Source organism: Myotis daubentonii, chromosome X (genome assembly GCF_963259705.1).
Source record: "Myotis daubentonii chromosome X, mMyoDau2.1, whole genome shotgun sequence".
NCBI lineage: Eukaryota > Metazoa > Chordata > Mammalia > Chiroptera > Vespertilionidae > Myotis > Myotis daubentonii.
This window is the reverse complement of record NC_081861.1, coordinates 41,424,715-41,443,964: the sequence shown is the minus strand read 5'-3', so window position 1 is coordinate 41,443,964 and position 19,250 is coordinate 41,424,715. Positions and strand designations below refer to the sequence as shown.

At 40.2% G+C, this 19,250-nt stretch overlaps 1 protein-coding gene across 4 annotated transcripts in view; it reads left to right on the top strand.

The window, feature by feature from the left end:
- WDR44 (WD repeat domain 44) overlaps positions 1–19,250 on the top strand; it is a 107,582-nt gene that overhangs the window by 54,994 nt on the left and 33,338 nt on the right. For all 4 annotated transcript variants that reach the window (XM_059679890.1, XM_059679891.1, XM_059679892.1 and 1 more), the window contains 4 exons: positions 12,155–12,261; positions 12,777–12,928; positions 15,198–15,336; positions 16,625–16,689. In XM_059679890.1, the coding sequence (XP_059535873.1) occupies positions 12,155–12,261; positions 12,777–12,928; positions 15,198–15,336; positions 16,625–16,689 (463 nt within the window). The remainder of the gene's footprint in view (positions 1–12,154; positions 12,262–12,776; positions 12,929–15,197; positions 15,337–16,624; positions 16,690–19,250) is intronic.

Sequence of the window (19,250 nt, the reverse complement as noted above, 5' to 3'; positions counted from 1 at the left end):
ATATCCAATATGTAGTAAATGATCAATAAATTTTGCATCATGCCTATATTAATTTTTCTGACAGTAGATACCAGAAGTGTTAATAGAACTTGATTGTCCTTGAAATTGTCTTTTCCCTTTCTCTTTATCTGTACAAATCCTCTTTGTCTTTCTAAACCCAACTACATGAGATTTTTCCCAACTTCCTTCAGTTTGTAGAAAATTGCTTTTCTCAATTTCAGTGATACTATAGTCTCTATAACTTATGTTTGCCCTTTATTTTATATTACCTTAAACCGTTTTCTGATTTAAAAAACAACAAGGTAAATAGATATTACACAGCTAAACCATATGTTACAAAAGTGTTGTCATCATGCCATTCTTGTTTCCCCTACAGAAACCTAACACAATTGTGGGCATATAGATTTTGCTTGATTATCCATAAGTCACATAATTGGCAGAAATTCAGTCTAAAATATAAAATAAATGTAAATATAAAATAATTCAGTCCCAAAGCAAATTCTCCACTCGAATCTCATCTTTTCCTAATGTGGAAAGTGTAGCAAAGAAAGCTTTGAGGCTTTTTGGAAAAAGTTTGTACCCACAATGCACCTTCAGATATCTGGACCATGGCTATCTAGCAATGACAACTATGAGGAACCGGAGAATTAGGAATTATTCAGGAGATAAATAAATATCTAGGAAAGGTATTTTTTATTCCATGCATTAAAGCTCATCATTTTTCTAAAAGAAAAACCTCTCATTTTTAAAGCCATTATACTTCTTACATAATTTCTAAAAATCTGGTATCTGAGTTTACAACAAAATAGAAGCACCAAATTATGACAACCTTAATTCAATACATAAGGATGTCAGATAATATTCTGGTTACAAGAGAGGAATCAGAAAAATAATAAAAGCACTCTTACATAACACAAACATTTCGTATGACAGTGTTTCAACTTTTTCTCATGTTATTGTACTCATACAACATGGTAATATTTGCAATGAATGCTAGAGTAAACTGATGTTCAGAAGAGATTGGTCCAGAGTCTGGCTTCCCTGTGCTCTGCCCTGTTGTCTTCAAGGTTTGAAACTAATATTATGGCCCACTTGCAAACCATTTAAAAAGCCCTCAACATATTAAAGAACAGTAATGATGGTAACTGAGTCTATTTATTAAGGAAAGAAACGTATGGAACATTAAATTCCATTGAAGAAGGTACAAAAGTATATATTTTAGAGATGTTCTCACCAAAATGTTTAAATTATCTGTTTGCTTGCTTAAAGGAGTAATAAACCTATAATTATGCAGAAAATATGACTTCAGAATTATAGGACCATAGACCCTATAATGATTTTAAAAATGATTTATCATCACCCTGGTCGGTGTTACTAAATGGTTAGAGCATCAGCACGGGCACCAAAGGGTCTTGGATTCAATTCCCTGTCAGGGCGCATACGTAGGTTGCAGATTTGATCCCTGCTCCAGTTGGGGCATGTACAGGAGGCAACCAATTGGGGTGTGTGTGTGTGTGTGTGTGTCTCCCCCCTCCCTCTTTCCTTCCTTCCCTTCCTTCTACTTTCTCTAAAAAAATCAAAGGAAATATATCCTTGGATGAGTATTAAAAGCAATAAAAATATTTATTATGTGTGTTTTCTGATTATCAAAAGTAATACAAAAATCTGTAATATAGAAAATTAAAGTATCTCATGCTCACCCCTGAAATTCTCAGTATTAATAATTAGGTGTATTCTCCAAAGAATTATTTTTCTCACAAAAATGGGATAATATTGTCCCTATAGTTTGTCAACCTGCTTTTTTCCCCATTTTGTTCATTAGTTTATTTTGTTCATTAAATTCTACATATTAATTAAATCATATGGTATTTGTCTTTTTCTGACTGGCTTATTTCACTTAGCATAATACTCTCCAGGTCCATTCATGCTGTTGTAAAAGGTAAAAGTTCCTTTTTTTTTAAGCTGGGTAGTATTCCATTGTGTAAATGTACCATAGCTTTTTTTATCCACTCATCTACTGATGGGCACTTGGGCTATTTCCACACTTGGCTATTCTAAATAATGCTGCTGTAAACATAGGGGCACATATACTCTTTTTTGATTGGTGTTTCAGGATTCTTTGAATATATTCCCAGAAGTGGGATGGCTGGGTCAAAAGAACTTGCTTTTTGTTTTTTAAAAATATAGTATATAATGGACATCTTTTCATATAAATACCAATAGTAAATAATATTATAATCTTTCTATCAGCCAGATATGGGGGTTTGGTGCTGCAGATATCACAGTTAAGAAGACAATCTTGCCCTAACCGGTTTGGCTCAGTGGATAGAGCGTCAGCCTGCGGATTCAAGGGTCCCAGGTCCGATTCAGGTCAAGGGCATATACCTTGGTTGCGGGCGCATGCCCAGTAGGGAGTGTGCAGGAGGCAGCTGATTAATGTTTCTCTCTCATCTATGTTTCTAACTCTCTAAACCTTTCCCTTCCTCTCTGTAAAACAATCAAAATATATATATTTTTTTTTAAAAAGAAGACCATCTTAATCACTGCCCTCATATGGCTTCCAGGTTCAATAGGAGAAACAGACAGTGAATATGTAATTACACAGATAAATCTATAGTAATTGCTATAAAAGAAATGTAAGGGGTACTGTAGGATTATATAATAGGAAAGCCTGTTCTAAAGCATCAGGGAGAGCTTCTTTGAGAGAGAGCTATTTGGTCTGAAACTTAAAGAAGAGTAAAAATTAGCTAGGGGAGGAGTGTTCTAGGCAGAAATAACCACACATGCAAAGGCTCTGAGGTGACTAAGCTCAGTACATTTAAAGAACTGAGGATTGCCTCATTTATTTTATTGCATTCCATTGTAAGGATATACAATCACTTATTTATTCATTCCTCTGTTGAGAATTCAGTTTAACTCTTTTTCACCTATTCTAAACAATGCTGTAGTGAACATCTTTGTATATATAGCTTAGTAAGTTTTTAAAATTCTATCCTTAGTATCATGAGCTCCCATGAATTGGTAAAAATTAACCCCAGATTTATAAATTGTGGTTTGGTTGTAACTATGGCCTTTATTTTGTTGTTTTTTATAATCTTAATACTAGGGGCCCGGTGCACGAAATTCGTGCACTGTGTGTGTGTGTGTGTGTGTGTGTGTGTGTGTGTGTGTGTGTGTGTGGGAGTGTCCCTCAGCCCAGCCTGCCCCTTCTCACATACTGGGAGCCCTCAGGCGTTGACCCCCATCACCCTCCAATCGCAGGATCGGCCCCTTGCCCAGGTCTGACGCCTCTGACAGAGGAGTCAGGCCTGGGAAGGGGACCCTCATTTCCCCCCATCACTGGTTCTGCCCCCAGCCCCCTCTGATTGCTGGCTCTGCCCCTTGCCCGGGCCTGATGCCTCAGCCAGAGGCGTAGACTCCCATCACCCTCTGATCGCCTGATTGGCCCCTTGCCCAGGCCTGACGCCTCCGCCAGAGGTGTCAGGCTTGGAAAGGAGACCCCCATCTCCCCCCGATCACTGGCTCTGGCCCCCGCCCAGGCCTGAGGCCTCTGGCCCAGGAATCATGCCTGGGCAGGGGACCCCCATCTCCCTCTGATCGCTTGCTCCACCCCCTACCCAAGCCTGACGCCTCTGACCCAGGCTTCAGGCCTGGGCAAGGGGACCATCATATCCCCCCAATCCCCGGCTCCGCCCCCCACCCAGGCCTGATGCCTCGGCCAGAAGAGTTGACCCTCATCACCCTCCGATCACCAATCACCGGATCGGCCCCTTGACCAGGCCTGAGGCCTCCGGCAGAGGTGTCAGGCCTGGGCAGGGGACCCCCAGCTCCCCGCGGTTGCAGGCTCCGCCCCTGCCCAGCCCAACGCCTCTGGCCTAGGCGTCTGGCCCGGGCAGCGGGGACCCGCAGCTGCAGTGGCCCCGCGATCGTGGGCTTCGCTTTAGGCCCAGGTAAGGGACCCCTAGCTCCTGGGACTGCCAGCTTCGACCGTGCCCAGCTCCCATCGCTGGCTCCACCCCTACTTCCTGCTATCACTGGCCAGGGCGGCAAAGGCGCCTGATTCTCTGATCATGGCTGGGGGACAGGACAAAGGCGGCCCCGGGGCCGCCTTTGCCCTGCCCCCCAGCTCTTAGCTCCCCCCTGGGTTTCTGATCACTGTCAGTGGCAGGGGGCTTCTTCCTGCTTTCCCTTTCGCCTCCCTGCATTGTGCCTACATATGCAAATTAACCGCCATCTTGTTGGCAGTTAACTGCCAATCATAGTTGGCAGTTAATTTGCATATAGCCCTGATTAGCCAATGAAAAGGGTATCGTCGTACGCCAATTACCATTTTTCTCTTTTATTAGTGTAGATATGAAATTTGAGATGTAGATAATTAAAAAACAATAAGTAAGTCCTATTTATGAAAGCTTGAAATGCATACTTATATTACACTGTTTGGGAATACCTTACTGGGAAGCTCTGCCTAACTGTATTGTATGCAAATACCCAAAATGAAAGAGAAGGGACAAGAGGCCATCTTAAGCTACCAAAGCATTCTGTTTTGTAAGTAAATATATCTTTAGTTTCTTTTTCGGGTAAAGTGTGTTTTTCAAGATGGCTCTCTAAGGCAATCTTCTCAGAGCAATTCTCATTGCAGATTCATGGCCTCACCCTGTACCCTCCAGATCAGATTATCTGGAGATGGGGAACATGTGTCTGTGCTTTAAACACCCCCATATTCACCAACTTATTATAATTCACCATTGAAAACCTCTGCTTTAGAGCAGAGGTGGGGAACCCCAGCCCAAGGGCCATACAAGGCCCCCAAAATCATTTGGTCTGGCCCTGCTGAGGCATTAAGGGTGAGTTAATTAAATGTTTGATCAAATATAGCAAGCTAATTTTTAAGTTGATAATTTTGTATGGCCCTCTATGATGTCATAAATATCCAAGTAGTCCTTGGCAGAAAAAAGGTTCCTCACCCCTGCTTTAGAGTATACAATCTATACTAATAAAAGGCTAATATGCTAATTAGACCGGGTGACCTTCCGGACATCCTTCCGGACAAATCCATGGTAGCAGAGCCAAGGCAGAGGCAGTTAGGGGTGATTAAGCCAGGCGGGTAGGGCAGTTGGGGGTGATCAGGCTGGGGATCCGGCAGGAAAGTTGGGGGAGAACAGGCCGGCAGGGGGTCCAGTTGGGGGTGAACAGAGCAGTGGATGGGGCAGTTGGGGGCAAGCAGGCCAGCAGTGGGGGGCAGTTGGGAGGGATCAGGCCGGCGAGGGAAGCAGTTGTGGGCGACAGGCTGGGGGGGCAGTTGAGGGCGATCAGCCTGGCAGCAGGGGCAGTTGGGGATGAGCAGGCTGGGGGAGGGCAGTTTTGGGCAAGCAGGCTGGCAGGAGGGTCAGTTGGGGATGAGCAGGCCAGTAGGGGGGCAGTTGGGGATGATCAAATCGGCTAGGGGAAGTTGGGGGCTAGTAGACCGGCAGGGGGGGTAGTTGGGGGCCATGAGGCTGGCCGGGGAGGGCAGTTGGGGGCCATGAGGCCTGTTGGGGGGGGCAGTTGGGGGTGAGCAGGCCAACAGGCAGAGTTTTTAGGGGAGATCAGGCAGGCAGGTAGGTGAGCAGTTAGGAGCCAGCAGTCCCAGATTGTGAGAGGGTGCAGACCAAGTTGAGGGACATCCCCCTCCCCCTACACAAATTTTGTGCAACGGGCCACTAGTATTGTATATTGGGAGAAGTGCCTATATTTCCTTTGTAGCTATATTGACTTGAATAAACAGGGTGGGGCAAAAGTAGTTTTACACTTGTGAGTACAGGAAACACAAAGTTTATTCTTGTATTATTTATTTACTAGAGGCCTGGTGCATGAATTCGTGCACAGGTGGGATCCCTCAGCCTGGCTGGCGATGGGGGCCGATCAGGGCCACAATAGGGTGGTGGGGTGAGGGGCCATGGTGGGGAGGGGCTGCGGGAGGTTGGCCAACTGTGGGAGGTTGGCTTTGGGAGTGCACTGACCACCAGGAGGCAACTCCTGCATTGAGCATCTGCCCCCTGGTGGTCAGTGCACGTCATAGCGACCGGTCAACTGGTTGTTTGGTCATTTGGTCGCTTAGGCTTTTATATACAGGCAGTCCTCAGGTTACATCAGACTCGTAGGTCGTTTCCGTTTCGTGGTTACATCACCATTTCCCATTTACAGTATTTTTTTTTAAAGTTCTGTCATTTTGACGTATGTACATATGTGCTTTATGTTTGTTTTTTTTATTATTAGTTAAGCTATTACAAATGTGTCCTCATCCCCCCCATTAACCCCCAACCTCCCCACACACACACAAACTCATGCTCCCATCCCCCCGTTGTCCATGTCCATTGGTTTGGCTTATATACATGTATACAAGTCCTTCTGTTGATCTCTTCCCCTTACCCCCGCCCTCCCCTACTTTCCTTCTGGGGATTGATAGCCTGATCGCTGTTTCTCAGTCTTTGGGTCTGTCCCTGTTCATCAGTCTATGTTGTTCTCTATAATCCACAAATGAGTGAGATCATGTGGTATTTATCTTTCTCTGACTGGCTTATTTCACTTAGCATAATGCTCTCCAGTGCCATCCATGCTGTTGCAAAAGGCAAGAGTTCCTTTTTTTTTTACCGCAGCATAGTATTCCATTGTGTATATGTACCACAGTTTTCTAATCCACTCATCTGCTGATGGGCACCTAGGCTGTTTCCAAATCTTAGCTATGGTGAATTGTGCTGCTATGAACATAGGGGTGCATATATCCTTTCTAATTGGCGTTTCTGGTTTCTTGGGATATAGTCCTAGTAGTGGGATCACTGGGTCAAATGGGAGTTCCATTTTTAGTCTTCTGAGGTAGCTCCATACTGTTCTCCACAGTGGCTGCACCAGTCTGCATTCCCACCAGCAGTGCAAAAGGGTTCCTTTTTCTCCACATCCTCTCCAACACTTGTTGTTTGTTGATTTGTTGATGATAGCCATTCTGACAGGTGTGAGATGATAACGCATTGTCGTTTTGATTTGCATCTCTCGTATAATTAGTGACTTTGAGCAGGTTTTCATATGTCTTTCGGCCTTCTGTATGTCCTCTTTCGAAAAGTGTCTATCTAGGTCCGTTGCCCATTTTTTTATTGGATTGTTTATCTTCCTTTTGTTAAGTTTCATGAGATCCCTGTAAATGTTGGAAATTAAACCCTTATCGGTGGTATCATTGGTAAATATGTTCTCCCATGTAGTGGGTCTTCTTGTTGTTTTTTTGATGGTTTCCTTTGCTGTGCAAAAGCTTTTTATTTTGATGTAGTCCCATTTGTTTATTTTCTCTTTAGTTTCCATTGCCCTAGGAGCATTATCAGAGAAGAAATTTCTTCGGCATATGTTTGCGATTTCGCTGCCTATGGATTCCTCTAGTATTTTTATGGTTTCCCGTCTTACGTTTAAGTCTTTTATCCATTTTGAGTTTATTTTTGTGTATGGTGTGAGTTGGTGATCTAGTTTCATCCTTTTGCATGTATCTGTCCAATTTTCCCAACACCATTTATTGAAAAGACTGTCTTGACTCCATTGTATGCTCTTGCCTCCTTTGTCGAATATTAATTGGGCATAGTGGTTTGGGTCGATTTCTGGGGTCTCTATTCTATTCCATTGATCTATATGTCTGTTCTTGTGCCAGTACCAAGCTGTTTTAAGAACAGTGGCTTTGTAATACAGTTTGATATCTGGTATTGAGATCCCACCTACTTTGTTCTTTCTCAGGATTGCTGCAGCTATTCGGGGTCTTTTTTTATTCCAGATGAATTTTTGGAACGTTCGTTCTAGATTTGTGAAATATGCCGTTGGTAATTTAATGGGGATTGCATTGAATCTATAAATTGCTTTGGGTAGTATGGACATTTTGATGATGTTGATTCTACCAATCCATGAACACGGTATATTCTTCCATCTGTTTATGTCTTCCTCTATCTCTTTTTTCAGTGTCCTGTAGTTTTCAGCGTATAAGTCTTTTACCTCCTTAGTTAAGTTTATTCCTAGGTATTTTAATTTTTTTGGTGCAATGGTAAATGGGATTGCTTCTGTAGTTTCACTTTTTGTAAGTTCACTATTGGTGTAAAGAAATGCCATGGATTTCTTAGCATTAATTTTGTATCCTGCTACATTGCCGAATTCATTTATTAAGTCTAATAATTTTTTGATGGAGTCTTTAGGGTTCTGTATGTACAGTATCATGTCATCTGCAAATAAGGACAGTTTTACTTTTTCTTTTCCAATCTGGATGCCTTTTATTTCTTCTTCGTGTCTGATCGCAATGGCTAGTACTTCCAGTACTATGTTGAACAGGAGTGGTGAGAGGGGGCATCCCTGTCTTGTTCCTGTTTTTAGGGGGAATGGTTTTAGTTTTTGCCCATTGATTATGATGTTGGCTGTGGGTTTGTCATATATGGCTTTTATTATGTTGAGGTATGATCCCTCAATTCCTATCTTGCTGAGAGTTTTTATCAAGAAAGGGTGTTGGATTTTGTCAAATGCTTTTTCCGCATCAATTGATATGACTATGTGGTTTTTTTCTCTCAATTTGTTTATGTGATGTATCACGTTTACTGATTTGCGGATATTGTACCATCCTTGCATCCCTGGGATAAATCCTACTTGGTCATGGTGTATGATCTTTTTGATGTGCTGCTGGATCCGATTTGCTAGGATTTTGTTGAGGATTTTGGCATCTATGTTCATGAGGGATATTGGCCTATAATTCTCTTTCATTGTATTGTCTTTATCTGGTTTTGGGATTAGGGTGATGTTGGCTTCATAGAATGAGCTGGGAAGTGCTCCTTCCTCTTGGATCTTTTGACATAGTCTGAGGAGGATAGGTTTTAGGTCTTCCTTGAATGTTTGGTAAAACTCCCCTGTGAAGCTATCTGGCCCCGGGCTTTTGTTTGCTGGAAGCTTTTTGATTACTGCTTCGATTTCCTCCATAGTTATTGGCCTATTGAGATTTTTAGATTCTTCCTGGTTAAGTTCTGGAAGGTTGTATTTATCTAGGAATATGTCCATTTCCTCCAGGTTGTCTAGTGTGTTGGAGTAGAGTTGTTCATAGTATTTTCTAACAATCCTTTGTATTTCTATGGGGTCTGTTGTTATTTCTCCTCTTTCATTTCTGATTTTGTTTATTTGGGTCCTCTCTCTTTGTTTCTTGGTGAGCCTGGCTAGAGGTGTATCAATCTTGTTTATCCTTTCAAAGAACCAGCTCTTGGTTTTGTTGATCTTTTGTATTGTATTTTTGGTCTCTATGTCGTTTATCTCCACTCTGATCTTTGTTATTTCCTTCCTTCTGCTTACAGTGGGCTTTTTTTGTTGCTCTCTTTCTAATTCTTCGAGTTGTAGAGTTAGGTCATTTATTCTCATTGTTTCTTGTTTCTTGCAGTAGGCTTGTAGAGCTATGAACTTCCCTCTCAAGACTGCTTTTGCTGTGTCCCATAGGTTTTGGATTGTTGTGTTTTCATTGTCATTTGTTGCCATGATGTTTTTTATTTCTTCTTTGATCTCACTGGTGACCCAGTCGTTGTTTAATAGCATGCTATTTAGTCTCCATGTGTTTGATTTTTTTGGATTGTTTTTGTTGTAGTTGATTTCCAGTTTTATGCCTTTGTGGTCTGAAAAGATACTTGATATGATTGCAATTTTCTTGAATTTGAAGAGACTTTGTCTGTGACCCAATATATGGTCTATCTTTGAAGATGACAAATGTGCACCTGAGGAGAATGTATATTCTGTGGCTTTGGGGTGAAATGTTCTGAAGATGTCAATTAATTCCATCTGATCTAGTGAGTCATTTAGGATTGATGTTTCTTTGCTGAGTTTCTGTTTAGAGGATTTGTCCAGTGGAGATAATGGGGTGTTAAGGTCCCCTACTATGATTGTATTGCTGTCAATCTCTCCCTTGATCTTCTCCAGAAGATTTCTTACGTATTTGGGTGCTCCTATATTGGGTGCATATATATTTACCAGAGTTATTTCTTCTTGTTGGACTGCTCCCTTTAGTATTATGAAGTGGCCTTCTTGATCTCTTTTTATGTCCTTCACTTTGAGATCTAATTTGTCAGATATAAGTATTGCTACCCCAGCTTTTTTTTCACTTCCATTGGCCTGAAAAACCTTTTTCCATCCCTTCACCATCAGTCTGTGTGCATCTTTTTTTCTGAGGTGGGTTTCCTGTAGACAGCAGATATATGGGTCATGTTTTCTTATCCACTCATTTACCCTATGCCTTTTGACTGGGGAATTTAATCCATTTACATTTAAAGTTATTATTGATAGAAACTTGTTAGTCGCCATTTTTGTTCTTTACCGCTGCGTTCCTTCTTTGTTTCCTGTTTTTTTCTATTTACAGCAGACCCTTTAGCATTTCTTGCATTGCTGGTTTGGTTGTAATAAACTCCCGTAGACCGTTTTTGTCTGAGAAGCTCCTGATTTGACCCTCAATTTTGATTGATAGCCTCGCTGGGTATAGTATTCTTGGATTCAGACCCTTCCTTTGCATGACTTTGTATATTTCATTCCATTCCCTTCTTGCCTGATGTGTTTCTGTTGAGAAATCGGTCGCTAGTCTGATGGGGGATCCTTTGTAGGTAACTTTCTGTCTCTCTCTGGCTGCTTTTAAGATTCTTGCTTTGTCGTTGGTGTTTGCCAATTTAATTATTATGTGCCTTGGTGTCGGTCTTTTCGGGTTAATTTTGTTTGGGACTCTGTGAGCTTCTTGGATTTGTGTGAGTTTTTTCCTCCCTATATCAGGGAAATTTTCTGTTACTATTTTTTCAAACAGGTTTTCTAGTCCTTGCTCAGTTTCCTCTCCTTCTGGCACCCCTATTATTCGGATGTTGTTTCGTTTAGCATTGTCCCAGAGTTCTCTTAGGCTCTCTTCCTGCTTTTTAATTTTTTTTTCTAGAAGCTGTTCTGTTTGGGTATTTTTTTCTACCTTGTCTTCTAGCTCGCTGATGCGGTCCTCTGCTTCTTCTAGTCTACTGTTGATGCTTTCTATTGAGTTCTTTATGGCAGTGATGTCGTTTTTCATTTCTTCTTGGTTTCTCTTCATTTCCTCTTGGTTCTTCTTCATTTCCTCTTGGTTCCTACACATATTGTTGAATTGGTCTTCCATTCTTTTCATCCACCTTATGGCCATTACTCTGAATTCTTTCTCTGACAGGTTGCTTGCCTCCATTGCCTCGATTTCGTTTACTTCCTTTTCTGATGATGCCTGTTTTTCTTTCATATTTGGGTTGGTTCTTTGTTTCACCATGATTTCTCTTCTCAAGGTGTTTGGTTATGTAGTTCTCTCTCTGCTTTCCGTGAGAAGAAGCAGTGCTCGTCTGAGTTCACACAGTCACGCTGCTTGAGATCCCTTGTTTCCAGGTTAGTAGCTGGTCTCTGGATGCTGGCAACAGCTACCCAAGATGGCGCAGTCTCCGCCGCTCAGCCGGCGCACCACGAGAGGCTTCAGCCGCAGTCTCCAACCGTCCTTTTTTTTTTTTTCCTGGGGGTTCTCGGTCTTTCCTAGCTGCAGACAGTCTCTCAGCTGAAAATCCTCTGCCTATTCGGGCTGAATGTTACCCGTTTCAGCTGCTCACCCTTATCTGCTCCAGGACAAGGCACAGGACACGTCTGCTTATGCCTCCGCCATTTTGGATCCTCTGTGCTTTATGTTTTTTATTATTTATTTACCACAAGTAAAGGTCAGGAATTGTTATCTTTCCTTTAAATTTTTTTTACGGTTTCACTTCATTACTGTTGTGTATGTACTCCATGTGAGTGACATAGGTGCTTATATAGGTAGGTTCTGACTTATGGTGAAAAACCACATTGCTTCCGCTGTAGGAACGGATGGATCTCCATTGTTATTGTATGTAGATTATTATATTGCTTTCCATAAGAACAACTTTAAACCTACTTTTGCCCCACCCTGTATTCTATACAACAAAGGATTTAGGAACTCAAAGACCTATTTATGTAAAAAAAAGAGTTCCTTCAAAATAATATGCTTTACTAGTCACAGCTAATGAGATTATCAGTGAATTATTGAATTTTTATAATTGGCCGAATTTATAAAAAATAATTTTGGTGGGGTTTTTTTGTTTTTGTTTTTGTTTTTTGCTATTGTTTTGGTAAGGACTCAACTGAAGAAGTTCCTAGGAAAATCAGTGAAGAGAGCAAAGCACCTTGCTGAGGAATATGGTGAACGTGCTGTAAATAAAGTTAAAAGTGTTAGAGATGAAGGTAAGTGAAATAGAACATTTCAACATTTCAGGAATCAGTTGTAAATTAGTTATGTAAGAGCATTTAGTTTTTATAAACATTCTCAAATTTACGTAAATTTTCTAATTTTGTGCAGATCTTAATTTCTTATGCCCTTCTCATAATTGTACTCATTTGTTTTGTATAATAAACACTTATTCTGTGCCAGACACTGTTCTGAGCACTTTTACCTGTATTAGCACATTTAATCCTCATCAAAACCCTTTGAGGTAAGTACCACTAGCATCCCCATTTTATAGATGAGAATACTGAAGCACAGAAAAGTTGGGTACCTTGCCTAAGGTCACACAGATAATAATTGACAGAGTTGGATTTGGACCCCGGCAATCTGGCACTAGACTCTTAAGCAATATGCTATTTAGTAATAGACAGATTTAGCTTCTCCATTTAATGAATTTTCTCAGTAAGCAGTGGATATGAAATATAATAGTTATATCTACATAGCTAGTGATGATTTCTGTTACTTTTCTATTTAGTGTTTCATACTGATCAAGATGATCCTTCATCAAGTGATGATGAAGGAATGCCATACACAAGACCAGTCAAATTCAAAGCAGCACATGGTTTCAAAGGACCTTATGATTTTGATCAGATAAAAGTGGTACAAGATCTTAGTGGTGAACATATGGTAAGCAACTTTTTTATTTTTCATTATTGATTCTGTTTTCATGGAAATACTTGAGCATCTATAAAGCAGATCTATTTTTATGTATGTAATTTGCTATCTTTACTCAAGAAGAGTGAAATGATATTAATACAATTTAATAGAGTCTGTCTCTGAATTATTTTTCAAGAAGTGAGTTATTGAATTAAATAGACACTAGACCTATATTACTAAGAAAGCTATATAAAAGTACCAAACTTTAAAACAGTTAAATTAGAGGATAGTCTATCACTTTGAAAAATGTTTAAAATGTTCCCCATTATATTTGAATAACTTACACAACTATTTCTAAATCTCAATATATTTTGTAGTGCGACAGCTAAAACACGGAGGTAGCGATACAAATTCTCTATCAGAGTTAAACTGTGCCAAAGTAGATATAAAGTATACAAATTATATTGCCTCTGAAAATGCTAGGAATATAGAGAAGGAAGTAATGAACTCAAAACTAGGTAAATGATACTGTGGGTCCTTGATCAGGGAATGCATTTATCTATTTAGATTTTTTTTACTTCGTTTTTATTGTTTACACTGTTACAGATGTCTCCATCCACCCCTTTGCCCACCTTGACCCTTCCCTCTGACTATCACCACAATGTTGTCTGTGTCAATGGATTATGCATTTATGTTCTTTGACTAATCCCTTCACCTTCTTTCATCAAGGCTCCTCCCTCCTCCCCTCTGACAGCTCTCAGTCTGTTCCATGTATCCATGCCTCTGTTTCTGATTTGTTCATCGGTTTATTTGGTTCATTAGATTCCACGTATAAATGAGATCATATATTTGTCTTTCACCAACTGGCTCATTTCACTTAACATAATAATCTCCAGATCTATTTAGATTTTAAATATAAAAGTTGGCCTAACTGGAAGGAAGCAACCACAAACATATATCAGATGGCAGCCAGATTGGAATTTAAACTTTGGTGTTTATAATCTAGTTATAAAATATTTGAAAGTTGATTATAGAAACTTCCTTAAGGCATCTGATGAATTTCCTTGTACTGTATTTATAGTTTTAAGTAAAATCTCATAGGAGTAAGCTCCAAATAACAAATTTCTTAACATACTTGAATTTTGTGGAAATGACTATTATTCCAGTAAATGAGCTGTTGCCTCTAACTTGGATAATCTTTTAGATCTGCATAGATGTGTGTTGTAATCTATATATATATATATATATAAAAGCCTAATATGCTAAGTGACCCTCTGACCATTTGACCATTTCATCAGTGGCTATGATGCACACTGACCACCAGAGGGCAGATGCTCTAACTGGTAGGTTAGCTTGCTGCTGGGGTCTGGCTTATCGTGACTGGGCGAGTTGGGCCAGACATGCTCTGGAGCCCTCCCACAGTCCCTCCCCAGCCCTGATCGTTCACTGGTGGGGTCCCTCAGCCTGGCCTGCATCCTCTCGCAATATGGGAGGGACCCCTTGGGGGATGATGGAGAGCCAGTTTTGACCTGAACCCCCCAGGCCAGGCCAAAGGACACCTCCGGTGCATGAATCTATGCACCGGGCCTCTAGTAGTAGTTATAACAGTATTTGTTGTAGGTTTTAGCCTTTCCAATTTAAGGGCTTACATTCTTTAACCCTCCCCCAACACACTCACTCTCTCTCTCTCTCTCTCTCTCTCTCTCTCTCTCTCTCTCTCCCTCTCCCTCTCCCTCTCCCTCTCCCTCTCCCTCTCTCCCCCCCCCCCCACACACACACTGTTTTCATTATCTGCTGGGAAATTCTAGCCATATACTGCAAAACCTTATTTCTTGGGAGAAAAACAGGAGGAAACCACACCATTCCAACATTTCTTCAAATGCCCAATACAATGAGGGTCACTGCTAAGGTGGGCATATTCTTCCCTCAGCCTTAGTTAGGAGTTGGTGCTATGCTAAAGGCCCTGCCTCCTCCTAACCTACTCCCCCTTATGGTCAGCTAGGAAACTGAGATCCAAAGCTAAGATTCATGCTTAACATTGAAGATTTCCAGCCACTGCAGAACTCCCATTTCCATTAATATATAGACATGATTTGGGATCTTGAAATTGTTAGTTTACATTATGGCAAACTATAACTATGTTATCTTGCCTTTCTTTGAAAAGTCCCTCTTTGTGGTATTCTAGCATCATTGGACTGTTTGATTTAAGTGGTGTTAGTAATGTATTATATATAATTTGGCATGATTTTTTAATGTTTCAGTTTTTAAAATAACTTTAAACCTTCCATTGTTTTCATAGGGAGCTGTTTGGACCATGAAATTTTCTCACTGTGGCCGATTACTTGCCTCAGCTGGACAAGACAATGTAGTGAGAATATGGGCTTTAAAAAATGCTTTTGACTATTTCAACAATATGCGAATGAAATACAATACTGAAGGTATTTTTCACTTATTTGTGGGCTTTAAAAAATCCAAAGACACCTGGCATTTTCACATTTTAGGCATAATAATGCCTGATTATCTGGTAATCATTTTCAGCAACCACTACTTTCAGCCACAAACCTAAAACAGAAGTCAACAGCAAAAAAAAAAAAAAGAAAAAAGAAAAGAAAAGAAAAGAAACAAACAAAAAAACATCTAAACTCAGTGAAAAAAGCTACCACGAAACATTTGACTTTCAGGTGTAACTTCATCAACTAATGAGAACAAAGTCATTTGGTTTCCCTTAGCAATCTTCATTTTTATCCAAGGTTAAAGTGAAATTCTGATTTATCTAGGAGAATTAGAATAATATATACATCCAGTAAATAAAGAATGATTAAGGAAACATAGAAAGTAAATGTGACTTGTCAGTTCATCAAAGGGTATGTGAAAAAAAGTTAAATGGTAAAAAAAACCTCAGAACATGGCATATGTACACAATGATTACAATATTTATATATCATGGTACGTTATCAGGAAAGTATATAAAGTTGATATAAATAAGAGCTTTGAATTTTGGGGATTCTTTTCTTATAATTATTTAACTGCAATAAATTTTCTCCACAAACCCCTCGCTCCCTACACCACCTTCCCATCCCAAAGCTGGAAAACAAGAAGTTAAGGGATGGGAGATAGGAAAATATAGTGGAAGCAGCAATTTGAAGAACATTGAAATCTAGGAAGATGCACTAAACTGGCAAGCAAGGCCCTGTATACTTTAGGAGCCCTGTGTATATGCCCTCCTTTCTATTCTCTCAATTATGAATTTATGTTATAATACATAAAACATAATTGAAGATGATAATGAGTTGACAATATAGTAAATAATGTTTCCTATATATTTCTTTTATTGCCCTGCCTGGAACAAAATGACTATTTTCAGTGGCCCTTCAAACTTACCCCAGCCTAGACCCTTTCTGCCCCTTAATTGTTCATTTTATTGCTTGTTATGATTGACAAGAATGTATTCACTATGAATAATGAGAATTTAACAGTACTTTATTAAATTGGGGAAATGGTTCATCTATTTCATAAAGATTTTATGGAAAAATAATCAAAACAAATATTGTGGTGCCCAGAGTTAATGCTTGGCATGTAGTTTTCTAGAATGTTACATTCTATGACCATTAATTAGGTGTTTCTGTGTCATTATTTCTGATTGTGTGTGTGTGTGCGCGCACGCGTGCGTACATGCATGTGTACGTGTGTATGTACATGCCTTTTTACAATTATGTTGTTTTTCAGGACGTGTGTCCCCATCACCTTCTCAGGAAAGTCTAAATTCATCAAAATCTGATACAGATACAGGGGTATGCTTGTTATTTTATACTTACTATTGTTAAATACTATTGTTTGATTTGTTTTCCATAAAGTACCTTATTGTTTTCTTTCGCCTTTTTTGTTTTTTAAGTACCTTCTTATTTATCAGAAATTACAATTGCATGAAAGCACTTAATTAAAATTTAGATGTGTTAGCAGAGTTTCTCCTGTTAGAATTGGTAAATGAAAAAGTGTGATGTTTAAAGATTGTCAGACAGTGAATATTAACTCAAGCTACCAAACTACTAATGTAAACTTGAAAAAAAACAAAATCCCATCCCCTCTAGTCCATGTTAGGTGTTTTAAGAAATAATAATGGATACTTGAATAAGAGGTAATTAAGGAAAGAAAAAAGATACTAAAATATTTTAATTTTTCCATCTTCTTGGCTTAATAAATGCTTTATCATAGTTTTAGGTAGTGTAAAATATCTAAAAGATTTTTATTTTGTCTCAGCTGTAAGATTAAATATAACCAATTTTAAACCTAAAACATAAATTATTATTCTAAGCTGTCCCCTGTGCTTCTTGTGTATTGATCTAGGCAAATGTGATATAAACAAAGAGAACCTAAAATGTTCACCTTCTCAACCGTATTCTCCTGGGGTTTCACTGGCTGTGTAGCATTTGACATGAATTTTTTCCTACTTTAAACATATAGTTCTCAGCTTTCAGTGGTTCTATTTTTCCTTGTTCTCTTCCTATATCCCTGCTGTCTCTTCCTCTTCAACCCCTGCTGTTTCTCAGGGTTCTGTCCTTGGCCATTCTCAATTGACTTACTCACTCACTGCCTCCAATCCTGAACTGGCTTTAGCTCCATAATTCTCATTTCCTTTTAATAGCTTTATGTTTTTAAAACAAGAATTAGATCTTGCTCTAGTGGGTTTGGCTCACTGGATAGAGTGTCAGCCTACAGACTTAAGGGTCCTGGGTTCGATTCCAGTAAAAGGCACATACCTTGGTTGCAGACTTAGTCCCCAGCCCTGGTTGGGGTGCATGGGGGAAGCAATTGATGTATCTCTCTCATATCTCTCTCTCTCTCTCTCTCTCTCTCTCTCTCTCTCCCCCCCCACCCCCCTTCTACTCTCTCAAAAAATCAACGGAAAAGTACCCTCAGGTGAGGATTAAAAACAACAACAAAAGAATTAAATCTTATTGTGCATGCTGCCCCTTTCACATAACAACATATATATATATTCTTCAAGCACATCAATTAATAGGTCTAAAACAACTCCCTCAACAAATGTTTTCTGAGTGCTTGGTCCCTGTGCCAGACACCACTAATAGATTCTGCAAAATCACCCCAGCCAGTTTGGCTCAGTGAATAGAACGTCAGCCTGTGGACTGAAGAGTCCCAGGTTTGATTTCAGTCAAAGGCACATAATTGGGTTGCAGGCTCAATCCCCAGCCCTGGTCAGGCACGTGCTGGGAAGCAACCAATCGATGTGTCTCTCACATCAACATTTCTCTCTCTTTCTCTCCCCCTCCCTTCCACTCTTTCTAAAAATCAATGAAAAAATATCCTCAGATGAGAATTAACAAACAGGGGGAAAAAAGATTCTGCAAAATCAAATGAGACATATTCTGTGGCCGAAAGGACCTTGGTGATCAGTGAAATAGATATAGCCACAGTTACAGTATTGGATGGTAATATGCTATAGAAGGTACTACCCAAGTATAGGAATTTAGCCTGTGAATCAGGGTGTCAGGACAAGCTTCCTGGAGGCTTTGATGTTTGAACTAGGTGTTAACTATGAGTGAAGGAAGGAAGGAGCATTTCAGAGCAGATAGCAAGTGTAAAGGCATGGAGGCTGAAACAGCAGGGCATGTTAAAAGTACTTCAAGAAATTCCATGTGGCAGAAGCAAAGGGTACATGGTGAGAGTTGTAGGAGAAGTAGGCGGGATTGGAATTTTAAATGGCCTTTTATGTTAAACCAAGACATTTCAGCTGTGTCCTGCAAGCTACTGGGGGAGAAAAACACTTTGAGGGGTTTCAATTAGGAGTTTAATTAAAATGTTCAGATTTTTGTTTTAGAAAGAAAATTGTGGTAGCACTATAAAGGATAGATTAGATGGAGGTTGCAGTATAGGGAGACCACTTAAGAGGCTATTAACCCAAGAGAGAAATGGGAACTTCAGTTATGATAGATTATGATAGCAGTGGACCTAGAAACCATAAAGATGAGCTGAATTTAAGAGATGTGAAAGAAGTGGGATCTCTAGGACGTGGTGACGACTACCTAATAAGTGAGTAGCCTAGGATGATTCCCAGGTGTCAGGCTTGTGTAACTGGATAAATGTTAATAGTCATTCACCAATATATTTTAACTAGTGGCCTGGTGCACAAAATTTGCACATGGGTAGGGTCCCTAGGCCTGGCCAGCAGTCAGGGCCAATCAGGGCCTTCCAGCTGCTGGCTGGGGCCTTCCTTTCCTGGCTGCCAGCTGCCGGCCACAGCCTTCCTTCATTCCGTGCCACCCCTTGGTGGTCTGCGCACGTCATAGTGAGCAATCGAACTCCTGGTCTCCAGGTCAAACTCCCGAGGGGACAC